Source organism: Mastigoproctus giganteus, chromosome 3 (assembly GCF_048544385.1).
Source record: "Mastigoproctus giganteus isolate SK-2022 chromosome 3, ASM4854438v1, whole genome shotgun sequence".
Lineage (NCBI taxonomy): Eukaryota > Metazoa > Arthropoda > Arachnida > Uropygi > Thelyphonidae > Mastigoproctus > Mastigoproctus giganteus.
The window spans coordinates 188,604,973-188,631,017 of record NC_143577.1 but is presented as its reverse complement, the minus strand read 5'-3'; the positions used below and the strand labels follow the sequence as shown (position 1 = coordinate 188,631,017).

The window sequence follows — 26,045 nt, the reverse complement described above, 5'->3', positions numbered from 1 at the left end:
TGAAGATTAAAATGAAATCGCTTTGAATTTAAGGATACTATGGATAGAGAGTATAAAATAGAAAATTGCTTTATTTGTTTATATGCCGATGATTCAAAGTTATTCCAAACGATGTTTTCTTAGGTCTCAAATTGCTGATACATTACGAGATGAATATTATTCATAAAAAAATACAAAAAGAAGAGTGCAGTACAAATATAAATTCGGTTATTTAGGAGTGTAAAGTCGATTAAATCTACCATAAGATAATGCAATATACAACCATATGTTCAAATGTATCTTTATTCTCTTTTGATCATCCAAAATAGTTGATGTTAAAATTACTACGAAGGCATTGTTATTCATTCATTGTACAATCTTCATCGACATAATTAAAATCTTGGATTTGTAAACATTTTCTACAGATAGGAATCGTGTACTGTAAATGGTGAAATCGGTACATAAATACAGATTTTCTACCGGAATTTTACTGTGTGTATAATATAAATTTAATATAAATAATTAATGCATAAACTAACGCAATAAGCAAGTTATACATATTAAGTTTTTTATTATTATTATTTTTCCATTCGTTGTTTTCATTTTCTTTTTGTGAGGCATACTTTCTGAGAGATAGGTTGCAAGCTGACTGCAAGAACCCCATTGAAATCAGCAACTACGCCATCTGGTAACTTTATATCAAATTGTTGTAGAATTGTTGCAAAATAAAGAAAAATTGAAACAAGAGCCATTTTTTCACCAGGACAAGACCTTTTACCTGAAAATTAAAAATAAATAAAAAAATAATTAATAAATAAAACAAATTACAAAATGAAATTTATTTTTAATACTTAAGTTGCGAATTTCGATTGGATTATTTAGGCTGATGAGCCCTGAAGAGGGTGTCACGATTGACTACCTCTGATATCTGTAATTGCAAAGGCCAACGGCGGTGGGATGCAGACGATGGATAAATCTATCCGGACTCATATTACATTGGCGACATCCTATTTGTGTTTGGTATCCGACTTCATTGTGTTGGACATGCTTTTGTGAGGCCAACTGCACTTTGAATGGTTCCGTTTACGTTTATTGTAAAATATTCATATTTCCCAAACTTTTTTCTTTCTTAATGCTGCCCAGCATGTGCTCTTTCTATGTACAGTCTCCTGTGTGGACTACATTCTTCTAGAACTGAAGGGAGGAATGATCAGTGCTAAGAATGACTCACAAATTTAAACATTTAGTAAAGTATAACAGCGAGACCGTCACGTATCTGATCCCCTGAAAATTACATGTACAAGTTTGAAATAATTCATTCTGAGGTTTACGTGACCAAGAGAACCTGCCATTTTCGAAAATTACAAAAGTATTATCATCCAAATGGTAATGATGGGTGCATAATGATAATAAAATGGTACGCGTCTCGTCAGAAACATCCAAATGTTCCTGAAGAAATGGTTAGACTTGAGTCCATCCAAAATAAACAAGACTGGTAAGAACTGAATCAGCACAACCCCCAGCCAAGTTTTTAACGTATGAGTGGAAAGGAGACCGGCTCAACGGTAATGAATGAAAACACTTTTTCAAATATTTATACTTTGAGAATGTTCCACAACAACGTATGCTTTCACTTAATTCAACTATTTCGTTAATGACAATCTCATGTATAATAATTTTGCACCGCAGTTGCATCATAGCATAGTATATATAGAATATGTAAAATTTATCGCTATACTTAATGCTCATATACACCCAGCAATTACTGAATTATAACCATAAACGACTATGCTGTATAAATAGCAAACAGCTTCGTACCCTAGTGGAGTGGCAATGTGCATTTGTTCGTGCAAGTCAAAGTGGTAAAGTTGCAGCTATGTGACGTAGCAATGATATCAGTGAGTTGTGGGGGCTCGTGGGTCAGATGCTTCCATTTAAAAAACGGCATGTCTTTTCGTTTGGCTCACATCACGCTGTGATTATGATCGAAGTTATTCGAAGAATGGTGTCAAATGGATCAAACCACCTCCGTCCGAGAGAACTGTACAAGAAAACGTTTTCGTGGTGAGTAAAGAGCGCAGTGCGTTTGTAGGTACAGGCTCAACGGAAGATCACTGTACGACAGTTGACGTAGCAGTCCAATTTGGGGATGCAAGAAATATATCCGAAAGGCACAATCAGACGTAAGATGGACACCATGGATCCATGGTGCATGGGAACAACTATTCAGGGAGGTCGCGGTAGTTGCTTAATATGGGATATGATTTGCTGAGATGAACTGGGACCTATGGTGGGTATTGACCAACGTTACACTGGTGATGTCTTCCAGGACAATACCCACCATAGGTCCAGTATGCAATCAGTGATAATTGAATTAACAGAGAGCATTTAAATATATGGAAATAAATCTTGTATATAATTCGATGTACATAAATAAATGAAAAGAAAATGTGGGCAGCTCTTTTAAGGCCACGTACACTCTGCAGATATGCATATTTTCAGGACTGAAACAAGATTTTCCAGGACAATAATGTGCCGTGTCATCGGGCCCGCTCTGGGCATGAGTGGTTCGAGGAAAACTGAAGATATCACCTATCTTGATTGGACTCTAAATTCGGCAGATCTCAATCCAATTGGACATCTGTGGATGTTTTGGTACGGTAAGTGAGATATGACCACAAATTTGTGATATGTTCTGACACTGTGGAATCCTTGATGGCAGCATGTTTGCAGATCGCTACGACCGTTTTGGGATATCTAATATATCCCAAAATGGGATATCAATGCTGAGGATAACAGCGGCTGTTATCCGTGCAAAAGGTGAGAAAACACTGTGTTCGGTAGGTGATCTTAATTCAATGATCACTGAAAGTACATCATTTCACTATATTTCTCTTTTTTTAGTACTTTGTTCAATTTAACTGCTATTCACATTTATATTTTGTTCAACTAGCAAAGAATAGCTTCAAAAGAACATTTTGTGAAACTCTTTTATTATTTATGTTTTATTATTTTTTGAGAACATAGAAATTCAACATAGAAAGTGTAATATATAATTATATCTATAAAATGTTGTGTTAATTCCGAAGTATGAAACCTTGAAAACTTCATGACTTATGTTTTCAAGAGTGAATAATTTTCATGGGGTTAACCGATGATAACACCCAGGAACAAATATTCGAACTAAGGAAGAACAACTGAATGCAAACTAAGGTAGAACAACTTAATGCAAACTAAGGAAACAATCTGAGTTTCCTACAGCGATAAATTTGTGAAAAAATGGTTATGAGGACCACAAGTAACCTATCAAGCATCTGTCCTGGGTGGCTGAATCAACAAATTCCTGTTGTTCTGTCCAATCCTCTGTTCAAGTTACTTCACTTAATGAGAACAGTTTTGTTAGATGAAAGTCCCAGTGTTCCTCGTGTCATTTTTTGGACACATTTTTGACTCTATTCTACCTAGTGTAGGGGAAATTTACTAAATATATAATAAAAAATGGAAATCACTGAAGAACATCCCTTTGAGAAACACATATATTACTGAAATATGTTTAATGTGACTCTTTGACTTACCCATCGAAAAAGGAATAAGATATTCTGGTTTTGTGACGGTTTTTCCATCTGACGATAAAAATCTTTCTGGAATGAAACTTTCTGGGTTTTTCCAGTAGTTAGGGTCACGATGCACAGCCCAAAAGTTGGCAAGAACTATCGTTCCTTTAGGTATGTCATAGCCTGCGATAGTAGCATCTTCACGTGCTCTGTAAATGCATAACACAAGCGAATACAGTGAAAGTATTTAATCACAACAGTTATAATTCTACAGCTTTTATGAAAGAAAATCATGATATTATGTATAAAATTATCTATTATAAAATAAAATAATGTTGAATAATATATTATGTTTATAACCGGACAATAAATATTCCTACTAAATAAATATTAGAAATGTCATTTAATTGTAATTTCATAAAAATTGCTCTGTCTTCAGGTAAGGTTTAATCTACTGACAGAGATTATCTGAAATAAATAACAGAAATATGTAACAATGAACTATCTTAGTTGTGATTATATTTAAGGGTTGTAACTAAGGCAATTCACTTAATTTTCATTTTATATCTGTATTCATTTCCATCCTATATCTGTAGAAATGTACTTTAACCGGTTGATTGCATTTAGTGCAGGCTGAAAATTCCAGAAGCCTACGTTCGGGGGAAAAAAAGGAGCCCCAAATTTAGATACCTTTAGAAATTCCTCCAGTCATCGACGGGATTCGGACTCATGCTCTCCAAAGGATTAAAAAGTAGAGAAAACACTGTACTATCAAGAAGAACTAGGTAAGATATGACTTCCATAAAATTTAGAGGGATCGAAATTTTTATTTATTTATTAATTTTGGAAGTGATCTATTTAATATGATTGGCAGATTTGTTAAAGATGAGTTCCATGGATCGCTTCTTCCTAATCACTTGAACAGACTTCAAAGATAATCAGAGAAGTGGCAGCTATGTTTTAATACTGCTAAATGCAAGGTCTTACACTTGGGGAATAGCAAACCAGAAATCAATTACATATTTGGTGGTGTTGAATTAAAACAGTGGAGGAGGAGAAAGGGATTAAGCAGTTAGAATACCAGCAGATATGAAGTTTACTGAACAGTGAAAACAGGCAGCCCATACAGTTCATGGTGGCCTGTCAGTGATTTATCGAACACTATCCTGTAGTGATAGGGAGGTCATAATCCCACTGTACAAGGCAATTGTAAGGCTACATTTGGAATGTGTCTTAAATTATGCAGACCTAACAGAAAAAAAGATATTAAGCTTCTTTAAACATTCCAAAGAGAGAGAAATCAAATGATCAGATCGACAGAAGAATGACAGTATGAAGAAAGACTACAATTATGTGGGCTACAGGGCTTGGCAACTAGGCACTTTACAGGTGACCTGAATTAGTTTGGAGAGGGATTAGTAAAATGAATGAAGGTGGAATTATCACCGTTCTGAACAGCAATATATACTAACACAAATGAACTTAGTTACTAACAACATCAATGCACCCACTACATACCTTCCTGTCATGCAAGACATGCCAGCCCTGACTTCCTGCCGAATGAACAGACATAGTAAGTTGTGGAGCCCGAAGACGCATTGCAGAGAGATTTGAATTGAATAAGTGAAAATAATGCTTGAAAGAATGGATGGAAGCATGGGTGTGAGTGAGAAAGCACACAAAATTTTAATTCTTATTAAGTTGTATTAATACTAATCCTTAATTTAGCTGTTCTTAAATTTAAATAAATTTATTTCATTTAGGCTAATCCTAAAGTACATTATCTTTAATTCACTACTGACCATTGCATTCCCCGCAGGTGTGGGAAAGAGGATGGATTCATGAAAAAAAAGCATATAATTTAAAAAAAAAGAAAAAAATATAATAATATAACATAAAACTTTAGAAAAAAGCAAAAAATAATAATAAATGTGTATCTCCTACTTCCTATGTGACCATTTGTGGCCCCTTGTTCATCCAAGCAGACACCGTGGTTACCTAGCCTGCGCAGTGTGGGATTCTGACACTGATCAGTGTGGGATAGTATATAAAAACGGACTCCATCATAGGAAAGGGACCCCTCACCCTATGATCCGTCATTCCTACCACCTGGGGTGATTGATTTCTCAATTCCGCCACCTCTTTCCCACCACATGGGTGGCAGGAGACCCTCTTCCGCTTGTGGGTCACCCCACTGCCTACTTGTAATTCGAATACCTGGAGTTGGACGGGCACCCTGCCCTGGTCTGCTGCCACTTCTCTCAACCAGGCGGGCGCCTTTACTACTGCCCCTTCTTTCTTTCTACTCCTTTATACTCCGCTCTACTTCCTATCCCCCCAATATCTCTTCTCACTTTCATTTTCTGCTTTTTTTTTCTTTTACTGGACTATCTCTGCCTGTAAGCTTAGCTACTTACCTCAGCGTTCGCCCTCCAGTGCTTTATACTCCGAACTGCCCGCCCCCCCTCTTCGTGGGATGGACGGTAAACTAGAGATTTCTTCGTGAAAACACAAGTTAAGAGGCCAGATGAAAAACAAAATCAACTCGTCCACAATAATACTACACAAACACTCACTAACCTATATAAATCTGTCCTTCACAAAGCCGACCGGGCTAGCCAGGTGGGTAAAGTGCCTGCATGGCAACCCAAAGGTCGCGGGTTCGAATCCCGCCTGGGGCTTGGATCAAAGTACTGCAAAAACCTTGAGAGGTGCATTATGGCCACAGAAGCCGATGCGCCAACAACTACAAAAAAATTTTAAAAAATCCTTCACAGAGTTTGTATTCACACGTTGGCTGACGCCCCATGGGGGAATATGAGTTTGGGGGGAACCCTGGAGTTACATTGCAATTAACACTGAACACTATGTTCTAAATAATTCCAGTAGGGATCATAAATTAAAACTAAAGGGCTTGAAGTTTACATTAGGTTGTAGGAAGTTTTCTTGTAGCCAGCGAGTCGTTGATAGCTGGAACAAGTTTCCCTCGCAGGTAGTTGAGGCTGACAGTTTGAATAAATTTAAAGGTGCCCTGAATACGTACCAGCTTGAGGAGGAAAGCAAAAGCATATAATTTGTGCTTTCTTATCTAATTGGTTGGTGCTTTTTTTTTGCAGTGCAGCAAAAAGCGTGTGGTTTCCTTGAACTATATGGCAAATATTATTAATTTGCTATTATTATTAATACTGTCAACCAGTAAACTTTCAATAACAGTGTCCCATGTTCTTCTCTATGCATAATTAATATTGTTAACCAGTAAACTTTTAATAGCAGTTTTGCATGCTCTTCTTTATGCATAATTTATGATTAGATCTTTCTAATAGTCGATTATTCACGTTATGGTTAATATTTCGATTACTAATCTTCGCTTGATATCGCTAAATCAGCCATGTCTCGAAAAAAAAAAAATATATATATATATACCGCTGAGCCAAAACATTATTAACAGCGAGTTGTTATGCAAACCGGAGCAACAATAGATGAACTACGACGCGTGCGCGGGTCGGGAAACTGTATAAAACCACCTGATACAGACCTCCGTTAATCAGTGTGCTCGAAATGATGGCGCATGGATGCGCCGTGGGCCGGAAACAAGTCGGTGACGGCGGTGTCATGCTTTGGGCGATGTTCTGCTGGGATACCCTGAATCAAGTCATCCATGTGCCAGGCACTCTGGCGTCTACCAGCTACCTAAACATTAGGACATGGCAACTGAGATGGTACCAAACCACAAAGGGATCCATTACCAAGAAATTCATTCCTGAAATCTCAAGAATCTAAACCGAGCGTAACCCACATAGTTCTCACCGAGACTCCACGCAACCTTCCTTCTCACGAGGCACGGATCTTCAAAGCTAAATCGATAGAGTTTAGGATTGTGGAAGACCCAAACTTCCATTGTGGCTCCCCAGAGGCTGGGAGCATCGCCTCTACCACTGTAACTTTACGAGGACCTTAGGCGCTCTCTTATGACGAGAATTCACTACATTCTCATGAATATGGAGCAACAAACTGCTTGAGACCGCTGAGGAATACATAGCTTTCACCACCTTTACAAAGGACTTATTCCAGAGGCAAAAAACCCTACCCCGAACGTAATAGATCTGGGAATTGGAATGTATTCTGCCATCGAAATTGATTGGTACCACCACCCACTTGAAGACTGTCCTGATCATTAATCTATCTCGGACGGAACCTGTGTTACATGAATGACGCCAAATCGGATCAGATACCCAAATTGGACTCTTTACAAACAGTGACAAGGTGCTCTCTACTGTCAAATCCTGACGACCTATATCGGGCGCCCTTGGCTGGTACCTTTTTCTCCCTTTTCCTCGGCGGGAGGGAGGAAATCAATTATGATATTAGGGTCTCCTGTAAATGATTACACCAATCCATATTTATTTTACCCATATTATACCAGTCACCATCTGTCTGGTCGATTGGCCTGTTTGCTGGACGAAAAAACCGGTTAGCGACGAAAAAAAGCTTACGAGTGTCTGAGGAAGAAACCATGCTATCAACGCCTGAGACTGACTAACTGAGCCACAGATTGAAAAAAAGCTAACTAAAGTTCTTCGCCTCATCCACGGGATTCGAATCCGGGCCTTTTCCACCCAGGGTGGGGAGCACGGTGATGATACCACTGTGCTACAGCGCAGACTGTGGGAGGGAGGACGCAGTCCTGTCTCCTTCCTTCCCCTGCCAACCATTATCATTCTCCTGGTGGGGCTGGGTCTACCTCACTGAACATCCTGGGGTCGCCTTCTCTATCGTCCCCATACTTCTGGCTTATCCTCCAGTCTTTATTCTTCCCTCCGACTCTGCCTAATACGCGGCGTATAAACCACACAAACTGCAAAGACTTAATTTCGTCCAAATTAAACCACATAAACCTCATTTGGTTTTATCAATTCCAGAGCTCATCATTACGGAGTTTTTTTTTTTTTTATAAAGCCCTAGCTATCGAAATCACAGGAAATTAGGTGGCAGCACCTGCCAGAGTATACATAAGCTACTGCGTTTCTGGTCTGCCTCCAAGAGGCATAAGTGGAGCAATGTTGGGCTCCAACTGAGGTCCAGTGGCTAAACAACCAGAAGAACAACGGTTCACGACATTAAACGATCCACACACTTTTAAATCTCTGGCATTTACAGCATACTGTAACACAGCACAATGTAAGGGTTTTCCACCATCTTTTAATCATGTAGAAATCTTTTAGCATCCATGCCTCGCCGCTGTTTTGGCTGCATGCGAAGGACCAACATCATATTAGGTATGTGGTCATAATGTTTTGGCTAAACGGTATATATATATATATATATATATATATATGTGTATAAACATTACAAACTTCGATATTCATTCTTGAATATGAGGGCACTAACAAAATTTGCCCTTTGTATGCAATATTTACAACAGATATGGTGTTGCACCAGAGCAAAGTATATGGTCTTTATCACCATTAATTGGTGGAACTTATTAGAAGGAGTATAGTTATTGGGGCCAAACGTTGCCGGCATGCATATATTTTCAGTAGAAAGCCAACATATATCTGGAGATTATGCTTGTACATCAAACATTGGTTGCTATTTCTCTAATGAAAGGATTGTTGGGTGGCTACTAGAGTAGGAACGTGGTATGAGAGGGTTGAAAATTAAAGACAGCGTATACAAAGCTTGACTGAATGTTGCTAGTAACCTGAATATAACTGATGAGAGAAAATGTCAAGAAGCGTTACCAAATCCTTTAACATAAAGATCATATCACTATAACTGCAATTTTATTGATGAATCCGTTTTTGAGTATAATGCAGACAGTCTGATAATGTTTATAGACACTCGGAAGGCCTTTGGGGTTTGTTCGAATTTTAACATGCAGGCGTTTTTTGTCTTTTGCTTAATTTCCTTGCTCTTTCATGAAGATTGCAAAATGAATTTATTAAAAATAAGGTCTTTTGCAAATAACTGTGAAATTATTTGAATTTATATATCTCATAATAGCGAAAAAACTCTTTTAAATATTAACCAGTTCCGATTTTAAACAAAGTTTTTTGGTAATTTTCTAAACTCCATGATTGGCTTATATTCTGACACTGAATTCTGTTCAAATTTCTGCTGTCTCGTTCTTGGCTCAATAATAACTGCAGCATTTCTTCCTCTTAAGGCTGCATTCTTCTGCGTTCGTCTACCACTCATTTTGTACAGATGGTGGCTTTCGACACCACTGACTTCCTTCGTTTCATGTTACATGAAAACTAACATTTTTTTCATTTGCCATAGATCCTAAACAGAATTTTAAAATATTACTAGCAATGTGGTATATAAGGACTGAGAGTGCTGATCCACACGTACGAGATTTTACAGTTAATCTATATGAAGGTGGAAGTCATGTGTTCGGAAAATGTACCATACTGATCCTGGTACATTAATTAAAACAATTCAAGAACTAAGCACGAAAAAGCACAACTGAATGAACAAAATGCAGTTTAACTACAATTAGTATCAGTTTCTAAATAGGAACACTTCTAAGCTTTCATCAATTCTTTAAATTGTTTTAAATACTGCGCACTTACATCCTTTGCAAATTGATTGGAATGTTGGTTTGCCACCTGGATACTTCTAGAATCGTTGCTTGGGTGTAGGGAAGTTGAAGGCGATCCTCCCATGATGGCATCCTTTCCCTCCCCACGATTTCATCTATTTCAATTTGGACACGTCGCTGTACATCGGGATTTGTCGCCATTATCAGAAAACTCCACGAAAGTGTCACTGCAGTAGTATCGCTTCCAGCTCCAAATATTGCTGATATGTTCCCGGTGAGCATCCTTTCTACGTAAAAATATAACCATTTTCAAAACTCTGTTCAGGTTTATCTATATATATGATTATTAATAACTCTGAAAAAAAAAATTTAAAATTAAATAAATGAAAAAGAAATGAAAATAAATTAAAAAGTTTAAAAATGGTAAGTGTTTTCAATATCTGAGATTTCTATTAATTTTAACAATGGTTTTAGAATTAGAAAGACTAAGTGGTAGAGGGATTCAAATATTGACCGACCAATTCTTCTTTGAAGTTTATCAAATTATGTTCCCCGGCCCACGTTAATAAGTAATTTATTTCAAATGATCTACAGCATGTTTCTCGATAGTTAGTCGGATGAAATCAGCCTTCTGTTACTCCCTAGGATTTTATATTTGTGTCTCCTGACTCTTGGTTGCCTTGCCATTGAAGATTCATCTTTTCCGTTCATTTTACTGATCCCTTCAGCGCTTTGCACACCTAAGTTTCGAACTCCCCACCTCAGCATGTCAAGTTGCGGACCTTTGCAGTCTGCACTTTCTAAGCCTTATGGGAGGAAAAATATCTGTATTGTGCCTCTATTCCGATCTGGTCGCTTTTCTTCGAACACCTTTTAGAATATCTTTTGTGTTCTAGGTGAGGTCTAGCCATCACATAATGCATGAGCTGCACCTTACTGTGTCCGTCACACTTCTTAAGAAAACTCCCCTGCATACATCGTTCAAAGTCGAATGCGATGCACAGAATTTCAGCTCCATATCAGTAACTGCTCTCTGGCCGTCTGTATCACTACTCAGGCCATACTATGAACCTAAATCCAATATCACCCCACGTCTAGCCATGGCTAATGCGCTGTCCTACCAAGACTACTCCCAAGCATGACGCCATGATAGACATTCCTATTCTCGGAAGCCCCAAAACCAGCAATCAGGGTTACACGATGATCAGCCCTATACATATCCTGATGACAAAACCCCTGATCAATCTCTGCAATACCACAGCTGCAATGAAATCCACCCTCAGCTGATACCAACTATTGTAAACAACCGTGCTAAAAAGCCAACAAAGAAAATAAATCCTGTCCTCGAATCAGCACTCCTGAAGGTCTCGTGTCACCTTACACTCAAGATTTTTTATCAAAATGTTCGTAGTATTCGGAATAAGCTCGAGACACTTGAGCAGATGCTCCTGTCTCAAATGGCTGATGTCATCTGCATGTCTGAAACCTGGCTGGAACCACAACAAGAATTAATTGCCTCCGCCCAAGCTGCTGGTTACAAATCTTTCTCACCTCCCGATCTCATACCTGTGGTGGGGGCATTGCTGTCATCATAAATGCCAGTAGACTTGAGTTCGTACATGTAGTCTCCAGCAAATCCAATCCATTCGAAGCATTGATAGTAACGGTCAAGATCAACTCCTGCTTATTAGATCTCGGTGCAATATATATACCCCCAACCCCCGATGCTCAGACAATCAATGATATTGCATCCTGGCTAATAAATACTCTCCGCACATCTGCTATCCACCTCATCTGTGGAGATTTTAACTTACCACCAAATCTCCAACACCTTCATGAGTCACTTATGGCTAAGATTGCACCTAGTGGCCTCAGGATCATAAATGAAGGCCCAACTAGAGGTCTTCATCGCCTGGATCTCATATTATCGTCTGGTTCCTGTAGCGTCGACATTAAACCCGGAAGTCACTTTGAATCCGACCACGAACCCATCGTAGTCCTATTGCAGCTCCCAACGCCCAACTTTAATGTCTCGCACTACGTCAAAAGGAAAATCATCATCTCTCCCGCCTTCCTACAACCGAACAGATGCCTTTATGCAACAAGATTAATTCCCTGGGAAGTTCTCGAATCAGGAGATCCGGAACTGGCTCTAGACATATTAACTAGATGGTTGCACACTGTTACCATGTTCTCAGCAGCTAAACAGGTCAGTATCTCCGCTAGAACTAATGCTTGGTGGTCTTCGGAGCTAAATTACAGTTTCAAGTACAAACAGTCCCTCCATAAACAATAGAAACAGTCTGGTACAGCATATGACCGAACTCAGTATTCCAAAGCTAGAGCACTGTTTAACAGACTGAAATCGCAAGATATTAAAGAATATACTGACAAGACCTTATCCAAAGGCAAAGTGCCATATACCCGCAACTCTGAACCAGTACCAATTTCAATCCAGTTGAATGGATCAACTATGTAGCCAGATTCGAAGACAACATCACACAACCATATGATTTCCAACCAGACCCCATTTCTAGTCCAGATGATGAGCTGTTTTCCATTCAAATCGATCGACAGCAGCTCCGTCAAGCCATCAACTCGCTTCGTCCGTCATACACCGCTGGCATCGATAAAGTCCCGCATTTCATCGTAAAGTGCCTCAGTCCATATATCCTTGATCCTCTGCTCTACTTGTTCAACTCCATCCTCTCTCATAGAGTGTTTCCTGCATCTTGGAGCAAATACAGTCTTGCCCCACTACCTAAAGTTCAACTACCAAGCAAGCCGAAGCACTATAGACCGATATCCACTGCATCCACGCTCCTAAAGCTACTGGAAAAAGTCCTTCTTCCGCATATAACACGCCATCTTCTTCCACAATCATCAAAACAACTCCATTATGTTCTCCCTAATATATCAACTGTCTCCAACCTTCTGGCAGTCCAAACGGAAATTCTAAATGCATTTGAGGCCAGATCAGAAAAGGCGGTTGTTTATGCCGATATCAAAGCTGCTTTTGATAGCCTCAACATCTCAGCCCTTCTGAATCACCTAACCAATTTCTTTCGGATCAAAGGTGACGTTTATCGCTTTTCTGCACTCGCTCCTCTGGAATAGAACAGTGTACCTCACTCATCGCAACCTCTGCTATACTCGATCCATCAATGCAGGTGTGCCGCAAGGTGGCGTTTTATCGGGGTTACTTTTTTACCGCCCTCCTTATTCCGTTTGTGTGTAACACAGATGACGTTATTATCTATGCCGACGATATAAAGTTCCTAACGGAAATACACCATCAGCCGACAAGGGAGTGATCACATCGGAAATCTGTATTAAGATCACAGCTTTCTCTAGCCATCTCAACCATTTCGGTCTTAAACTGGACCCCCAAAAATCCGTTATTATGGTTTTTTTTCTCTGAAGAAATGTTCCACATTCATACAACCCTCACTGCATGGTGATTCCAAGTGTAACTAAACACAAAGATCTCGGTGTAACCTTCGACCCAAACCTTAGGTTCAACTGTCACATCGAATGTGTTCTACGCAAGATCAGCCGAATGTGCTGGATTGCCCGTCAACATCTTCTTCATAACAGAGATGCAGGAACCACAATCAGATACCTGGAAACCGTTGTGTATCCTACCTTTCTGTATGCCTCTGAAATACGGGCATCCGCAGTACCTTCTCTCATGAAGCCCATCTTCGCCAATGAATACTGGATATTGAAGTGAGCAACCCACAAACATCGACTCCCCCCCAGCAGAGGACCACCAGCATGGCCGACCAACTCCAAATCCCGCGGCTGCCTCAAATAATCAGCATGAGGAGAACTGTGACCACAGTCAATATGCTGGTTGGAAAAATCAACTCCCCTGACTTCTGGAATATATGCCAGTGGCATGTTCCACTTCCTTCCTTACGAGCCACCCCACTTCTTCAGCTACAACGGAACAGGCTGAAGATCAGTGACAGATTCCTACCTGGACAAGTACTTCCTACAGTACAAGCCCTGCTAATGATCGGAGTTGACCTGTAGAAATTCGCTTCAGACCGCAATTATAGGCGCTCGTTGGCCGAACTTGTTCCCCTTTTGTTTGGCCCCTGATGATGTCGATTCATACCGATACCTCCACCTGATATCTGCTATGAGGCGCAGAACGGCACGTCGCAGGCAAATCGACGAACTGTTTCACAAGAAAATGCAATGCCGAACATCAATTCGGCACTGTGAAATATTGTGACCTGTGTGAATATGCTTAAATATGTGCTTTGTACATATGAACGTGTACATACCTTGGTGTACTGTTTCCCTCACAACTATGTACATACTCATATCTATTGAATGATTAATGCTACGTTTTTAATTGTTATGTTATCTTTTATACTGTACAAATTTTTATACTGTACATATTTTTATATTACCCCATATCATTGTCAAGCCCCTGGCCTCCTGGCTGTGGCGGGCACATTATTGTACCTGTATCTTTACTGTACAATAAAGATTTTCTTCTTCGTCTCTCTGCACCTGAATATATACAGGGTGATTCACTACCAGTGCGACAATCTTGCAGCAGGTGTAAGAGGCACAAATACGAATCGGAATCACATAGCATTGCAGCGTCCGAAATGCCTTCGTCATGCGGTAGAGGACGTTGAACGGGAGGTCGCGTGAACAGCGATCCCGCTGGAAGTCAGCACTTGCCAACCGGTTCCCGAGGCAGTAGGATGGACGAGCATTCAAACATTGAACTGGCCGACATGCACCTCGCGTATGGTTATGCGGACTGTAACGGGCGCCCCGCTCTGCACTTGTACCAGGAACGTTTCCCACACAGGCGTGCTCCTCATCATACGATTTTCGCACGTGCGCACAGAAGGTTACGTGAGACTAGTTGTTTCCCGAGAGGTACCATGAATCGAGAGCGAACGACGAGGACGCCAGACAATGAGGAGAATGTCCTACGTCTTGCAGAAGGCAATTCAAGTACGAGTACTCGAGCGATAGGCCAACGACTGGTTATTTCCCAATCCACTGTATGGAGGATACTGTCAACAAACCAAATGAGTTCATACCATCTGCAACGCGTCCAATCATTGGAGCCTGCGGATTATCCACTCCGCAGGACTCTTGCTGCTTGGTTTCTTCAACAGAAACGGTTCGCAAATGCTGACTTCCAGCGGGATCGCTGTTCACGCGTCCTCCCGTTCAACGTCCTCTACCGCATGACGAAGGCATTTCGGACCCTGCAATGCTATGTGATTCCGATTCGTCTTTGTGCCCCCTTCACCACCTCCAAGTTTGTCGCACTGGTAGTGAATCACCCTGTATTTCACTTATTATAATGATATCGTTTTCTCTACTTACAAAGGTACTAAAAATAATAGAGAGGACACCATGCTATGCTGGTCTAGCCATTTTGCATCACCATAAATGTCCCATTTCTGTTATCATTAAGTCTTTTATCCGCGAATCACTTTTAATCCTCATACCCAACTTAGAATGAAATCCTTGATTTGTGTTCCCAGGGTCAACATTTTCCAGTTAGAAGCCATAAATTTTAGCTGACATATTTCTGACCATATTTGTAACGGATCTAATTCATTTTTTGCAAAATGACCTGTTTATAATCAATAACCTTTCAAACTTCAGATCATCAGCAAACTTTGAGAGCTTCGCTTATACTCTCTCATCAACTCTTTAAAGGAGGTTATAAGAGGGGGAGGATCCCACCACTGTTTTTTGAGGGATGCCATTTTCTATGCTAGTTCTGAAAAATAGTAACTTAGGATTAGGCAACTCTTTGTCTTTTCTCTTTTAGTCAGCACCTGCCCCAATGAAGAATCTTCGCAAAAACCAACTCTATGCCTTTTTTACAATGGCCTTTCATGAGGAGCTGTATTAAGAGCTTTGCTGAATCGAAGTAAATAATATAAAAGCTGCTTTTTGTATTCGTTTCTAATATGATCTCAACATAAAAATTAACAAAACTGGCCAGAGGAGTCTTCTTTTTTGCGAACTCGTGCTGTGATCCATTAATGACATCGTCCCCAAAGAGATGGCCCTGTATTGCATCCTTCCTCAGAGATTCCATGATCCTTCTATTAACAGAGGTTAACCTCCGTAGACTATCACTTCTTTATTTTCCATCACATCCTTTGCATCTCCTTTTTGGTTTGGAGGTATTACTACTTCTAAGAGGTTTCTTTTCCCAGTATACAATCTTATTAACGATGCCAATGTGTGATGCTCTCATTCCCTACACACAGGGTTAATGTGCGATGCTGTCACTATTCACAATGCCAGTGTATGATGCAGTCACTTCATCTGCTGGACCGGCTATGATTTTTGCACTTCGATCAAGGGAGAAGTGTCTGGTAACAATTTTTAATTGTAGTACAAGTGAAAATATTTAATTTTTCGGTTATTTTTAAATTTTAAATCAAATACCGTAGCGAACAGGACAGTTGGTAAAATCGCCATCTACTCCCAACTCTGAGGCAAAGACCGACTCCGAATCCGTGGATTATTTGAGGAATTTTTATGGATCGTTTCGCTTGGTGGCTAAGTCAGTTGTCCTCAACGGAAGATAGCATAATACATAAATAACAGATATAATATATAAGGAGCAATATGGCCTAAATTGAATATCCGCGTAAAAGAAATAAACTAACACAAAGATGTTTTGCATTTATTTGTGCACCGCAGTTTCGAAATCCGATTTTATTATTATTATTTTAAGAAGGATAATTACCATTGAACGAACTGTTTAATTCGTTTTCTCGTTTTTTCATTTCTACCACAAATGCCTCGATATAACTTGCAACGTTATCTGGATCGGTTTTCTTTTTAACGGGTTCGGCTTCCCTCCTGTAAAAAGAGAAAATAAAATATAGCTCCTAAAAAATACATATCGCGCTCTGAAAATTGAATCATCTCACAAATTATTTTCTTTCCTCTAAAATTAATAAAGGGTTATCAATATAATTGAAATATACAGAAAGTTAAAGTAAAACTAAGAGTAAATAAGATTACTTTTTCTTCATTACTTATGAACAAGCTAAGGAGAGAATTCGTAAGTAATTAAAGTTGAATGAAGTGGCGAAATTACAATATCACCAAATTTTGACCAACCGGCATTATTTTACCGTTGTAATCACTTATTATGAAGAAACTCACTTTACACTTTACAAGGCACGCACTTCATTCGTCATCCGTTTACCAAGGATACTTTATTCGTTATTGATGTCATCCGGGAAGCCTGAACAACCGAAAGAGATTCCAATACACTACTCGACAAAATTAACAGAACCAAATATTTTCATGAAGGTTTGAATTAGAACGGTGTCACCGACGACGAATATTTGGTATAATAGACAGCATGGCATGCAAATTTCGAGTGTCCAATAGAAATCGATCTGCCACCTTACAGAGTTGCATCATATAACATCATCCTCATTTCTACTACTCGGAATGGCAAGTCATCGTCGTTTAGATGATACTTTAAGATGGCGGGCCGTTGGACGACGTGAAGCCGGGCACTCGCTGACGAAACTGGCAGGTTGTCTTAATCTGTCACCCAGTGTCTTCTATGCAGTATGGAAGCAGTTTCACAGGGCAGGAAAAGTAGCCAAGCTCAAGGTCTACCAAGGGCTACTTCAACCAGAACAGAACGCTATCCGGCTCTAACAGCAAGACAGAACCCTTCAGTGCCTTGTCATCAACTGTCACTTGATTTTGAGCCCGAACATATTGGCTACAGTTCCGTTGCTGGATGATACCCGTTTTAGCCTACAAACAGATTCTATACTTTTTTTCATCTGGAGTCAACGAAAAATGTGAGACCCTCACACCAGTATCAGCAGAACGGGCTGATACTGGTGTGAGGGTCCATGATTTTGTCGATAACGACCAATAGGGCCCAAGCCAAACCATGACACTCCTTTCACCAAACTTCATTGTTCTGAAGATACAATCAGGAAATCTACAACTTATTAATGAAGCTCCAACCAGGGAGAATAACCTCTTAGATCTAGTTCTAGCCTCTATACCTTGCACCCTTGATTACATCGCAGAAACGTCATTTGACTCTGATCATGTCCCAATACATGCGACTGCATATCTGCCAGCCCCCAAATTAGAAGCCAGAAGGACAACAAAAAAGGTTGACATCACTAGTCCCAACTTACTAGATGTAGATAAGTGCATCAGAGCCGCCTCTCTCATTCCCTGGGTGACCTTAGAGACTTGTGACCCAGAACTAGCTGTGAACATTCTCACAAACTGGATCAACACGGTTGCCAAATATGCTGCCTCTAAAAAAAATCACAATCAGTCCATATACAAGACTTTGGTGGAATACAGAACTCAAAATGAGTTTCCAGCTGAAGCTACAGTTCCATCGCACATGGAAACAGTCGCAAAATATCAATGATCGCATCGTTTATTCAAGGACACGGGCTCAATTTAATCGCCAGAAATCTGAGGCAATCAAATTTTACGTTAACCGAGATCTGGCCAAAGGGAAAATTCCATACAAGAAAGTGAACCTTCATTTTCCTTTGCGACTTGATCCTGAATTGTTGCTCGATTTCGTCACAAGATTTAATCGCAATCCTATGGGCGCCTCCGCAGCCAGATGGGAAGGAGCAGCAGTGCGTAGCACACGCTTCTTGATTTAGACCGGGGTTCGAGCCCTTCACCACCAAATACGGAGGATGCGGAAAGGTCAGGGAATGACCACCGCATATCCCGGAGCAATATGGCCTTAGTTGCTAATGCTCCTAAAAACCAAATAATAACAATAACAGCAATCCTATGCCAAACTCAGATCTTGCTCTACTAACAGAGCCCACACAGCTAGAAGTGTTGAACACCATTCAAATCACAAAACAACAGCTGATCGTCCCCATCAATTCTCTACCTGCCATATCAACCACTGGTGATGATGGAGTTCCCCAATTCATGCTCAAATGCCGAAGTCCGTACATTATTCAGCCACTTTTAATTATCTTCAACTAGTTACTCTTGAACCAGACTTTCCCACAGCAATGGAAAAACTATCTCATCAAACCTTTAGCCAAAGTTCAGTCGCCATCGAAACCTAAACACCTCCGACCCATCTCCAACTCCTCCAGCCTGCTGAAGCTCCTGGAGTAGACCTTACTCCCCATCCTCAACAAGCAGATCTTGCCCAGCAAACCAGCCCAAATTCACTATTCCCTTCCAAACAGATCAACGATCACCAATCTGCTAGCCACCACGAATACTATCTTGTCAGCATTCGAGAAAAGGCACGAACTAGCTGTTACTTACTTAGACATTGAGGCTGCATTTGATGCCGTCCAAGTAAACCAACTACTCACACTCTTGGAATGCCACTTCCAGATCACAGGGAACATATTATGCTTTCTCTCCTCTCTTCTGAATAACAGAGTTATAAAGCTTCATGCAGGAGATCGCACCCTTACTGGAGCCGTCACCGCAGGAGTCCCACAGGGAGCGGTCCTTTCCAGCCTTCTGTTCTCATCTATTATCTTCCCACTGGTTGCACATACTCGATGTCTACTGAGCTATGCAGATGATATCAAGAAACCACTCCCATCATCCCTGGTCAAGACCTTGATCTGGTAAAAACGGAAATACTCTCACTGCAGTCACACCTTACCACTGCCAGTTTGGGCTCAAGATCAATCCTGCTAAGTCCGAGTTCATGGTATATTCACGGACAAAAAACTCCTTCTTCTCTCCAGCCTTCTGTCGGCAACACCCTCATCCCAATTGTGTCCAGCCATCATGATCTGGGCGTTGTATTCGACTCCAAACTTCGATTCAACGCCCACATAGACATGCTCCTCACACGTGCTTCAAGACTCCGGTGGATAGCAAAATAGCAGCTCCTTCATATCAGAGATAAACAGACAACCGTGAGGTACATAAGAACAATTATCTTTCCACCTTTATTCTAGGCTGCTGAAATTTGGTAGTCAGCGGCACCGTCAATAAAGAAACCACTCTTTGCCGCAGAATTCTGGCTCCTAAAGTGGGCCAACAGGAAGCACAACCTTCCAACTCTGATTCGTACCACGCAGCTCGAGAACTCTCTCTGGATTCCACGGCTTCCCACCTTAGTCGACAACCAACGCTTCCTAGCAACAGTCAAGATGATAACAGGCATAATCGCAACACCTGAATTCTGGGATACCTGTGGCTAGAGGATTCCCCTGCTGCCCTTAGGGCCAATCCCGAGCACTACTCGCATTCAGCACGACTCCATCTCTCGGACAGGTTCCTCCCTCAGCAGAAGCTCACGCAAACCAGGGCCCCTGACGCCGACCTGAACAAATTCGCTGTTGACCGGAAAAAAACCATGACTAATCAGCAATGAAATGGGTACCTTGCATCTGTTCCTTTCTGATTGAACTGGTGCTTTTATCTCGATATTAAGCCAGCTCAATCAGACTTAACTCTCGTAAGGAGGTTCTCTCCTTTGTATCTAAATATGTTTTCATTTGTAAAATTACCTCTTTTTTTTATTAATTGCTCGATTTTCCCGGAAGTTTCGGGAGGCTGTAAAAATGTAAACCTCTGACTTTTTGGCCGTGAAGGGCAATAAAGGTTACCTCTCCCTCTCTCTCTGAATTCCCCTGGAATTCGTCAGGAACGATCACCAGAATTGTAGAGTGAGATCCTCGACTCGTCCGTCCATAGGACTGCTTTTCACTGCTCTACAGTCCAGGATTCACACTCCTTACACAATGTCAATTGGCATCTAGAATTTGTTGAGGTGTTCCATTCGGTTGAACTATTGAGGTAATTCTGTTGAACGTGTCATCTTGCATGCCCACTTTTGCAATTGTCTGTTTGAAGCCCATGTGCATATTTATAGCAGATTCTGTGACGTGTTGAATGCATAGGACCTGTTTCTCCATCCACAGAGATGTGTCCGGATATTAATGGTAATGCAGTGTATATACTTAGGGCCTTTATTTGGAGTATTTGGACGGTAGGCAAAATATTTTCCAAGGGCCCTATATCACATTTTAATAATAATTTAAAACAATTACACTATAATCAAAAATTAGGACCTGTTTGCATATATTTCTAAGACAATATATGCCAATATGTGTCTCGAATACAAAAATACATACCACAACGGTTATGATTATTCCGGATATAAGAATATCTTTTAAATCCTGATTTCACTCTTTCCTGTCGTATTATTTACCGCATTCATATTTCTAGTCTCACGTACCTGTGCCTTAAAGAAATAAAAATAAAAAATAAACAGTTCTTGCATAGTTGATACTTACCCTGCAAACTCATTGAATCCCCGAAATGCTTTTACCATCGGCATAAACCTTAGCACTGAATTTAATATAGGCGACAGCCATGGAAAATACGTAGGCAAATCAAACGTTTCTAAGTGTTCGTTTGCTTTTGTGAAAATATCATTAATATACTTTAACTTTTCTTTGGTGAACTGTTTTCCGAAAACCAAAGAAGTGATATTGTGGACGGTACTAGAAAGAACGGCATATTTCGGGTCAAAAGGCGCTCCGTTGTGAGCTTCAATCCCTTTTATAAACTCGCAGATTTCGTCCTGCAATACAAATGAAAAAAAAACATCAGTTTCGCATCCAAAATAGAAAGACATGGAAAAAAAACATCGAGAATATATAAACTTTACATAAATTTGGGTGAAAATTAATGAAAACTAAATACTATATTTATTATACGTAGTATTAAGATAGACTGTACTAAATATCGAGTGCATTCCCCCAGCGTTTTGTGTTGGACCCATTGTTTTTTCCATATTTATTAATGATACTGATGAAAGTATATTATGCTTAAATGTCTAAGATTTCAGAGATACAAAGGTTAGCATAGTGGTTAATGAAATTATGCTGCTGCAACAAGATATTAAAAAATTAGGCAGACGAGCTCAGAAATGGCGATTGAAGTTTCCCACTGACAAATACAAGGTACTGCGTATGGGTAGCAGTAATCCCAGAATAATACCAAATAGGTAGTAGAACACATATTGGGTACTACATTGTGTACTCAGAGAACACATATTGGGTACTGCATGTTGGTTTAACAGCCTCATTTTAAGAAGACTGTACATCTGTTGGAACGGACACAGAAAAGGGCACCGAGACTGATGTGTAAAGGAAAACGTTGCTCTTAGCAAGAAAGGGGCTTCACTTCTACAACTTGCAACTTCTGAAGACTAGGCATGTAATTGATCTGACTGAAGTTGTTTAAGGCTTTGAATGGCGTGAGCAAACTCAATGCTGATGGCATTCTTTCTCTTGCTCAGACTACCCATATGAGGGTGTATAAATTCAAATTGTGTAATGATATCTGCAGAATGGATGTGTGGAAGGTCGCTTTCAGACTATGGATGGTTTATTGCTGGAACAAACATCTATTCCTTGTGGAATTTCATAGTTTGAATAAATTCAACGAAGAACTATTGTAGGGGACGATTAGGTGAATACTAGTACTAACTTGTAGAGCAGGATAACTCATCCGGTATCAAACCTGCCCAGTTGCATTATATTGTTAAGCTAATGGTCGTCCAGCCGAAACGTTATAAAATAATTTAAAAACACAAGAGAAGCCGACTCGGCAACCTTTCAATGCAGTGGAATGAAACAATATTTCCTTCTCTTGATTTTGAGATCGAAGATCAGAAACAGGAGTTATTAGCTCAATCATGGGACCCGAAATATTGTCCCCTAACCACAATGGTAAACAAAATATGTCACTGAAAATATGTGTAAACAAAATATATGTCACAATTTGTAAATGTCACTGACCTGAGAGTGATGCTTGGCGCCAAGAAGTGGCTGTTTTTGGCCTTTTGACTAAATTCGCGGATAACACAGTAGATATAATCATCATTCTCCCCGTACCGGGGAGGATGTTATGACAGCAGGCGCCTATGGATGATCGTACGCAAGTACAAACTACAAACACTGTCCGGAGAGAATATGATACAAAATACATCAAAATTGGAAAACTTACTACAATTTTTTTAACTTTACCCATGGAACATACTGGATGAGCTTAACATCAATGAGGCTACTTGCTTTCGAAATTGATGTAATTAATTTCAGGGTCTTCAATGTACAAAACATGCATCCTTAGTCCCCACTCAAAGCAATTAGTCCCTACTGACTAAGGCCTTTAAGGAAAATCAGGCAGCCCATGCCTCCTAGAAGAAGTCGCCTTTAAAAGGCTCATGTGCCAAATTTTCCAAATCAAGGATGGATTTTAAGAAGAGCAAGCAATCAGCAATTGGCAATTTTATGAACGGTCGGCTAACCAGGGGAAAATGTGACGTGTGGGTCCACAAGTCATACTTGCATTCCTCTGTCTCTAGATGTGAGCATATGCCGCGTTTTAAGCGAAATCACTGTGTGTCCGAAGCATATCCTCGGAACAAAGCGCTTAACGTTTCTTCACCTACTAGTAATAGAGAAATGTCCGAAGAATAACTAATAAAAATAATAAATTCACTACCTGACAAGTCCACCATAGGAATTCATGCAATACTTATTTTTAGTCTAAAAATTGCTTCTTATTTCATCAGCAAAGAGCACACTCAACTCGACAACAAAGTATTTTAATATGCACAGGTGCCTTCAAGCTGGTTGTCGTACAGAGTTTTGGCGGTTCCGAAGAAGCCGCATTCAAAGATATCGGCTGACTTCAGGCCAATATCAATTGCCTCTCCCTTGATGAAATGCCTGAAAAAGTTACTATTATAATGATGTAACAGAAGCAACCTTTGCATATAGGCTGAACATACCCATTATGCATTACCTAATAGATCTATTGTAACCTGCCTACAGTCCTTATCACAGAAAATACTTCACGCCTGGAATGACAACGAAGATCTTCACACCATTTTTCTGGATATGAAATCTGCTTTCGACTCAGTCCAAATCACGTCCCTACTTGCCTTACTTGAAAGATTCTACGGGATTATTGAGGATCTCCTGCATATTTCCGGGATATCCGGAAATATGCAGGAGATCCTCAATAATCTGCTATCTAGCAGAATGCTCCATTTCCCAGGCAATGGCATTACAGTCTCTAAAAGCATTGAGGTAGGATCCCACAAGGTGGGTCTCCCTCAGCCTTGCTATTTGCAGCAATATTCGTTCCACTTATGGATCAATTTCCAACGTTGCTATCGGCTGCTGATGATATTGTATGCTACTTGCCATGCGAATGCCGTGTTGGTGACTCACAAGAAAGACAAACCTACTCTGAATCTCTAAATAGTTACCTAAATACATTCTATAAGTTTGCCAAATTTTTCGGTCTGTCACTTAATCCAGAGAATTCAAATTATTCTTCTTTACGCCAAGTCGGATGACTTCTGCTGATATTTCGTCTTCTCTACGTCCAGAATTCCTAGGAGTAATGTCAAATTCCTAGGAGTAATTCTTGATGCAAACCTCATCTATAAAAAGAAACACAAGCTCAGTATTCCAAAGCCCCGAGAGCCTTCTGGGGAATGAAAATAGATCTGTGAAAAACGCACAATAAGCAAATAATCAGGAAATACCTCGCAACTTACTTCTGTAGTGTGCTCTACAATGCCGTGGAAGTTTGGTCGGCAGCAACATCCACTAGCCTCAGGAATCTATGGGGCCTCATATTCTAGGTGCTGAAGTAGGCCAACTTCTGGTCGCACAAGATCTGTCCCAGGGGTGTCTCTTCAACAGAGAAATAAATTGATAATAATAATAATAATAATAATAATAATAATAATAATAATAATAATAATAATAATATACACAACATCTAAATTTGCAGTCTGCTCCAATCTGCAATACACGCCCACAGTCCGCAGAGCCCATGTGCTAAAAATAAAAGCATTCCTTCATCTGTGCTCAGCTAAGCAGGATCACATCAACATCTGGAACACTGTTGGTTGTTGGACTTTGCCAGCCAGACAACTCCGCAGTATCCCCCTCCTTGTGCTCAAGGTTCCAGAGGTTGCAAAATTTCAAGAGACACTTCCCTCCCAAATGCGACTCTGGACACACTCAACTCGCTCAACATCGACATCGACCTGTGGACTATAGACAAGTCATATCGCGATGGCATCTTGTCCTATCTTTCCGTTTGTAAATCACAATTATGTAAGTGCCGGTCTTAGTTAACCGATGTCATTTCATGTTCTGCTCAACTTGCAGGCCGTTTTCGCTTTAATTACTATTTGATTTTTACATTTTGATTATTTATTTTGTTTTTTTATTTATTTATTTTTTTTTTTCTAATAAAAACATATTTTGTCTAAACCACGTATTGTAAGATTCCTCTGGCTGTGTTTGTAACGAATCACTTTTGTATACAATTTGTGTTAATAAAGAATCTTATTATTATTATTATTATTATTATTATTATTATTCATTTATTGTAAACGAATTCTCTTGATAAATAAAATTGTATTGTATTGTATTGTATTGTATTATTATTATTATTATTATTATTATTATTGTAAACGAATTCTCTTGATAAATAAAATTGTATTGTATTGTATTGTATTGTATTGTATTGTATTGTATTATTATTATTATTATTACTGCATAAGCCAGAAAAAAAAAAAGAAATGTCTGGTTTATGCAGTATTGTGTTATGTTCTGTTGTTGTGTCTATAGCTATTTGGCAGCAGGGATCCTAATGGGACCGTACGTTGCCCGCCATCACCACTGGGAGGTGAGACAGGCTACCCTCATATTCTGGCTGATCTCCTCCAGGGTCGTCTGAGCTATCTGGATGGAGACCAAATAAAAAAAGAAATAAATAAATAGAAATAAAATTTAAAAAAACAGGGGAAGAGATTGGGAAAGATGTACAAGTGGTGGAGTCAAAGTAGGCAACAGGAGGAGGATGACAAAAGAAAGCGTCCTTCAGCGGAAAGAAGAGGTGGGAAGGGAGATGTA

At 39.8% G+C, this 26,045-nt stretch overlaps 1 protein-coding gene across 1 annotated transcript in view; it reads right to left on the bottom strand.

Annotated features, from left to right (window-relative positions):
* Positions 1–578: 578 nt before the first annotated feature.
* LOC150088487 (vitamin D 25-hydroxylase-like) overlaps positions 579–26,045 on the bottom strand; it is a 31,314-nt gene continuing 5,847 nt past the window's right edge. Inside the window, exons 2-5 of the mRNA XM_090370183.1 lie at positions 16,832–16,947; positions 10,109–10,364; positions 3,555–3,742; positions 579–757 (exon numbers count right to left, since the gene is read on the bottom strand). Of these exons, the coding sequence (XP_090226309.1) occupies positions 579–757; positions 3,555–3,742; positions 10,109–10,364; positions 16,832–16,947 (739 nt within the window). The remainder of the gene's footprint in view (positions 758–3,554; positions 3,743–10,108; positions 10,365–16,831; positions 16,948–26,045) is intronic.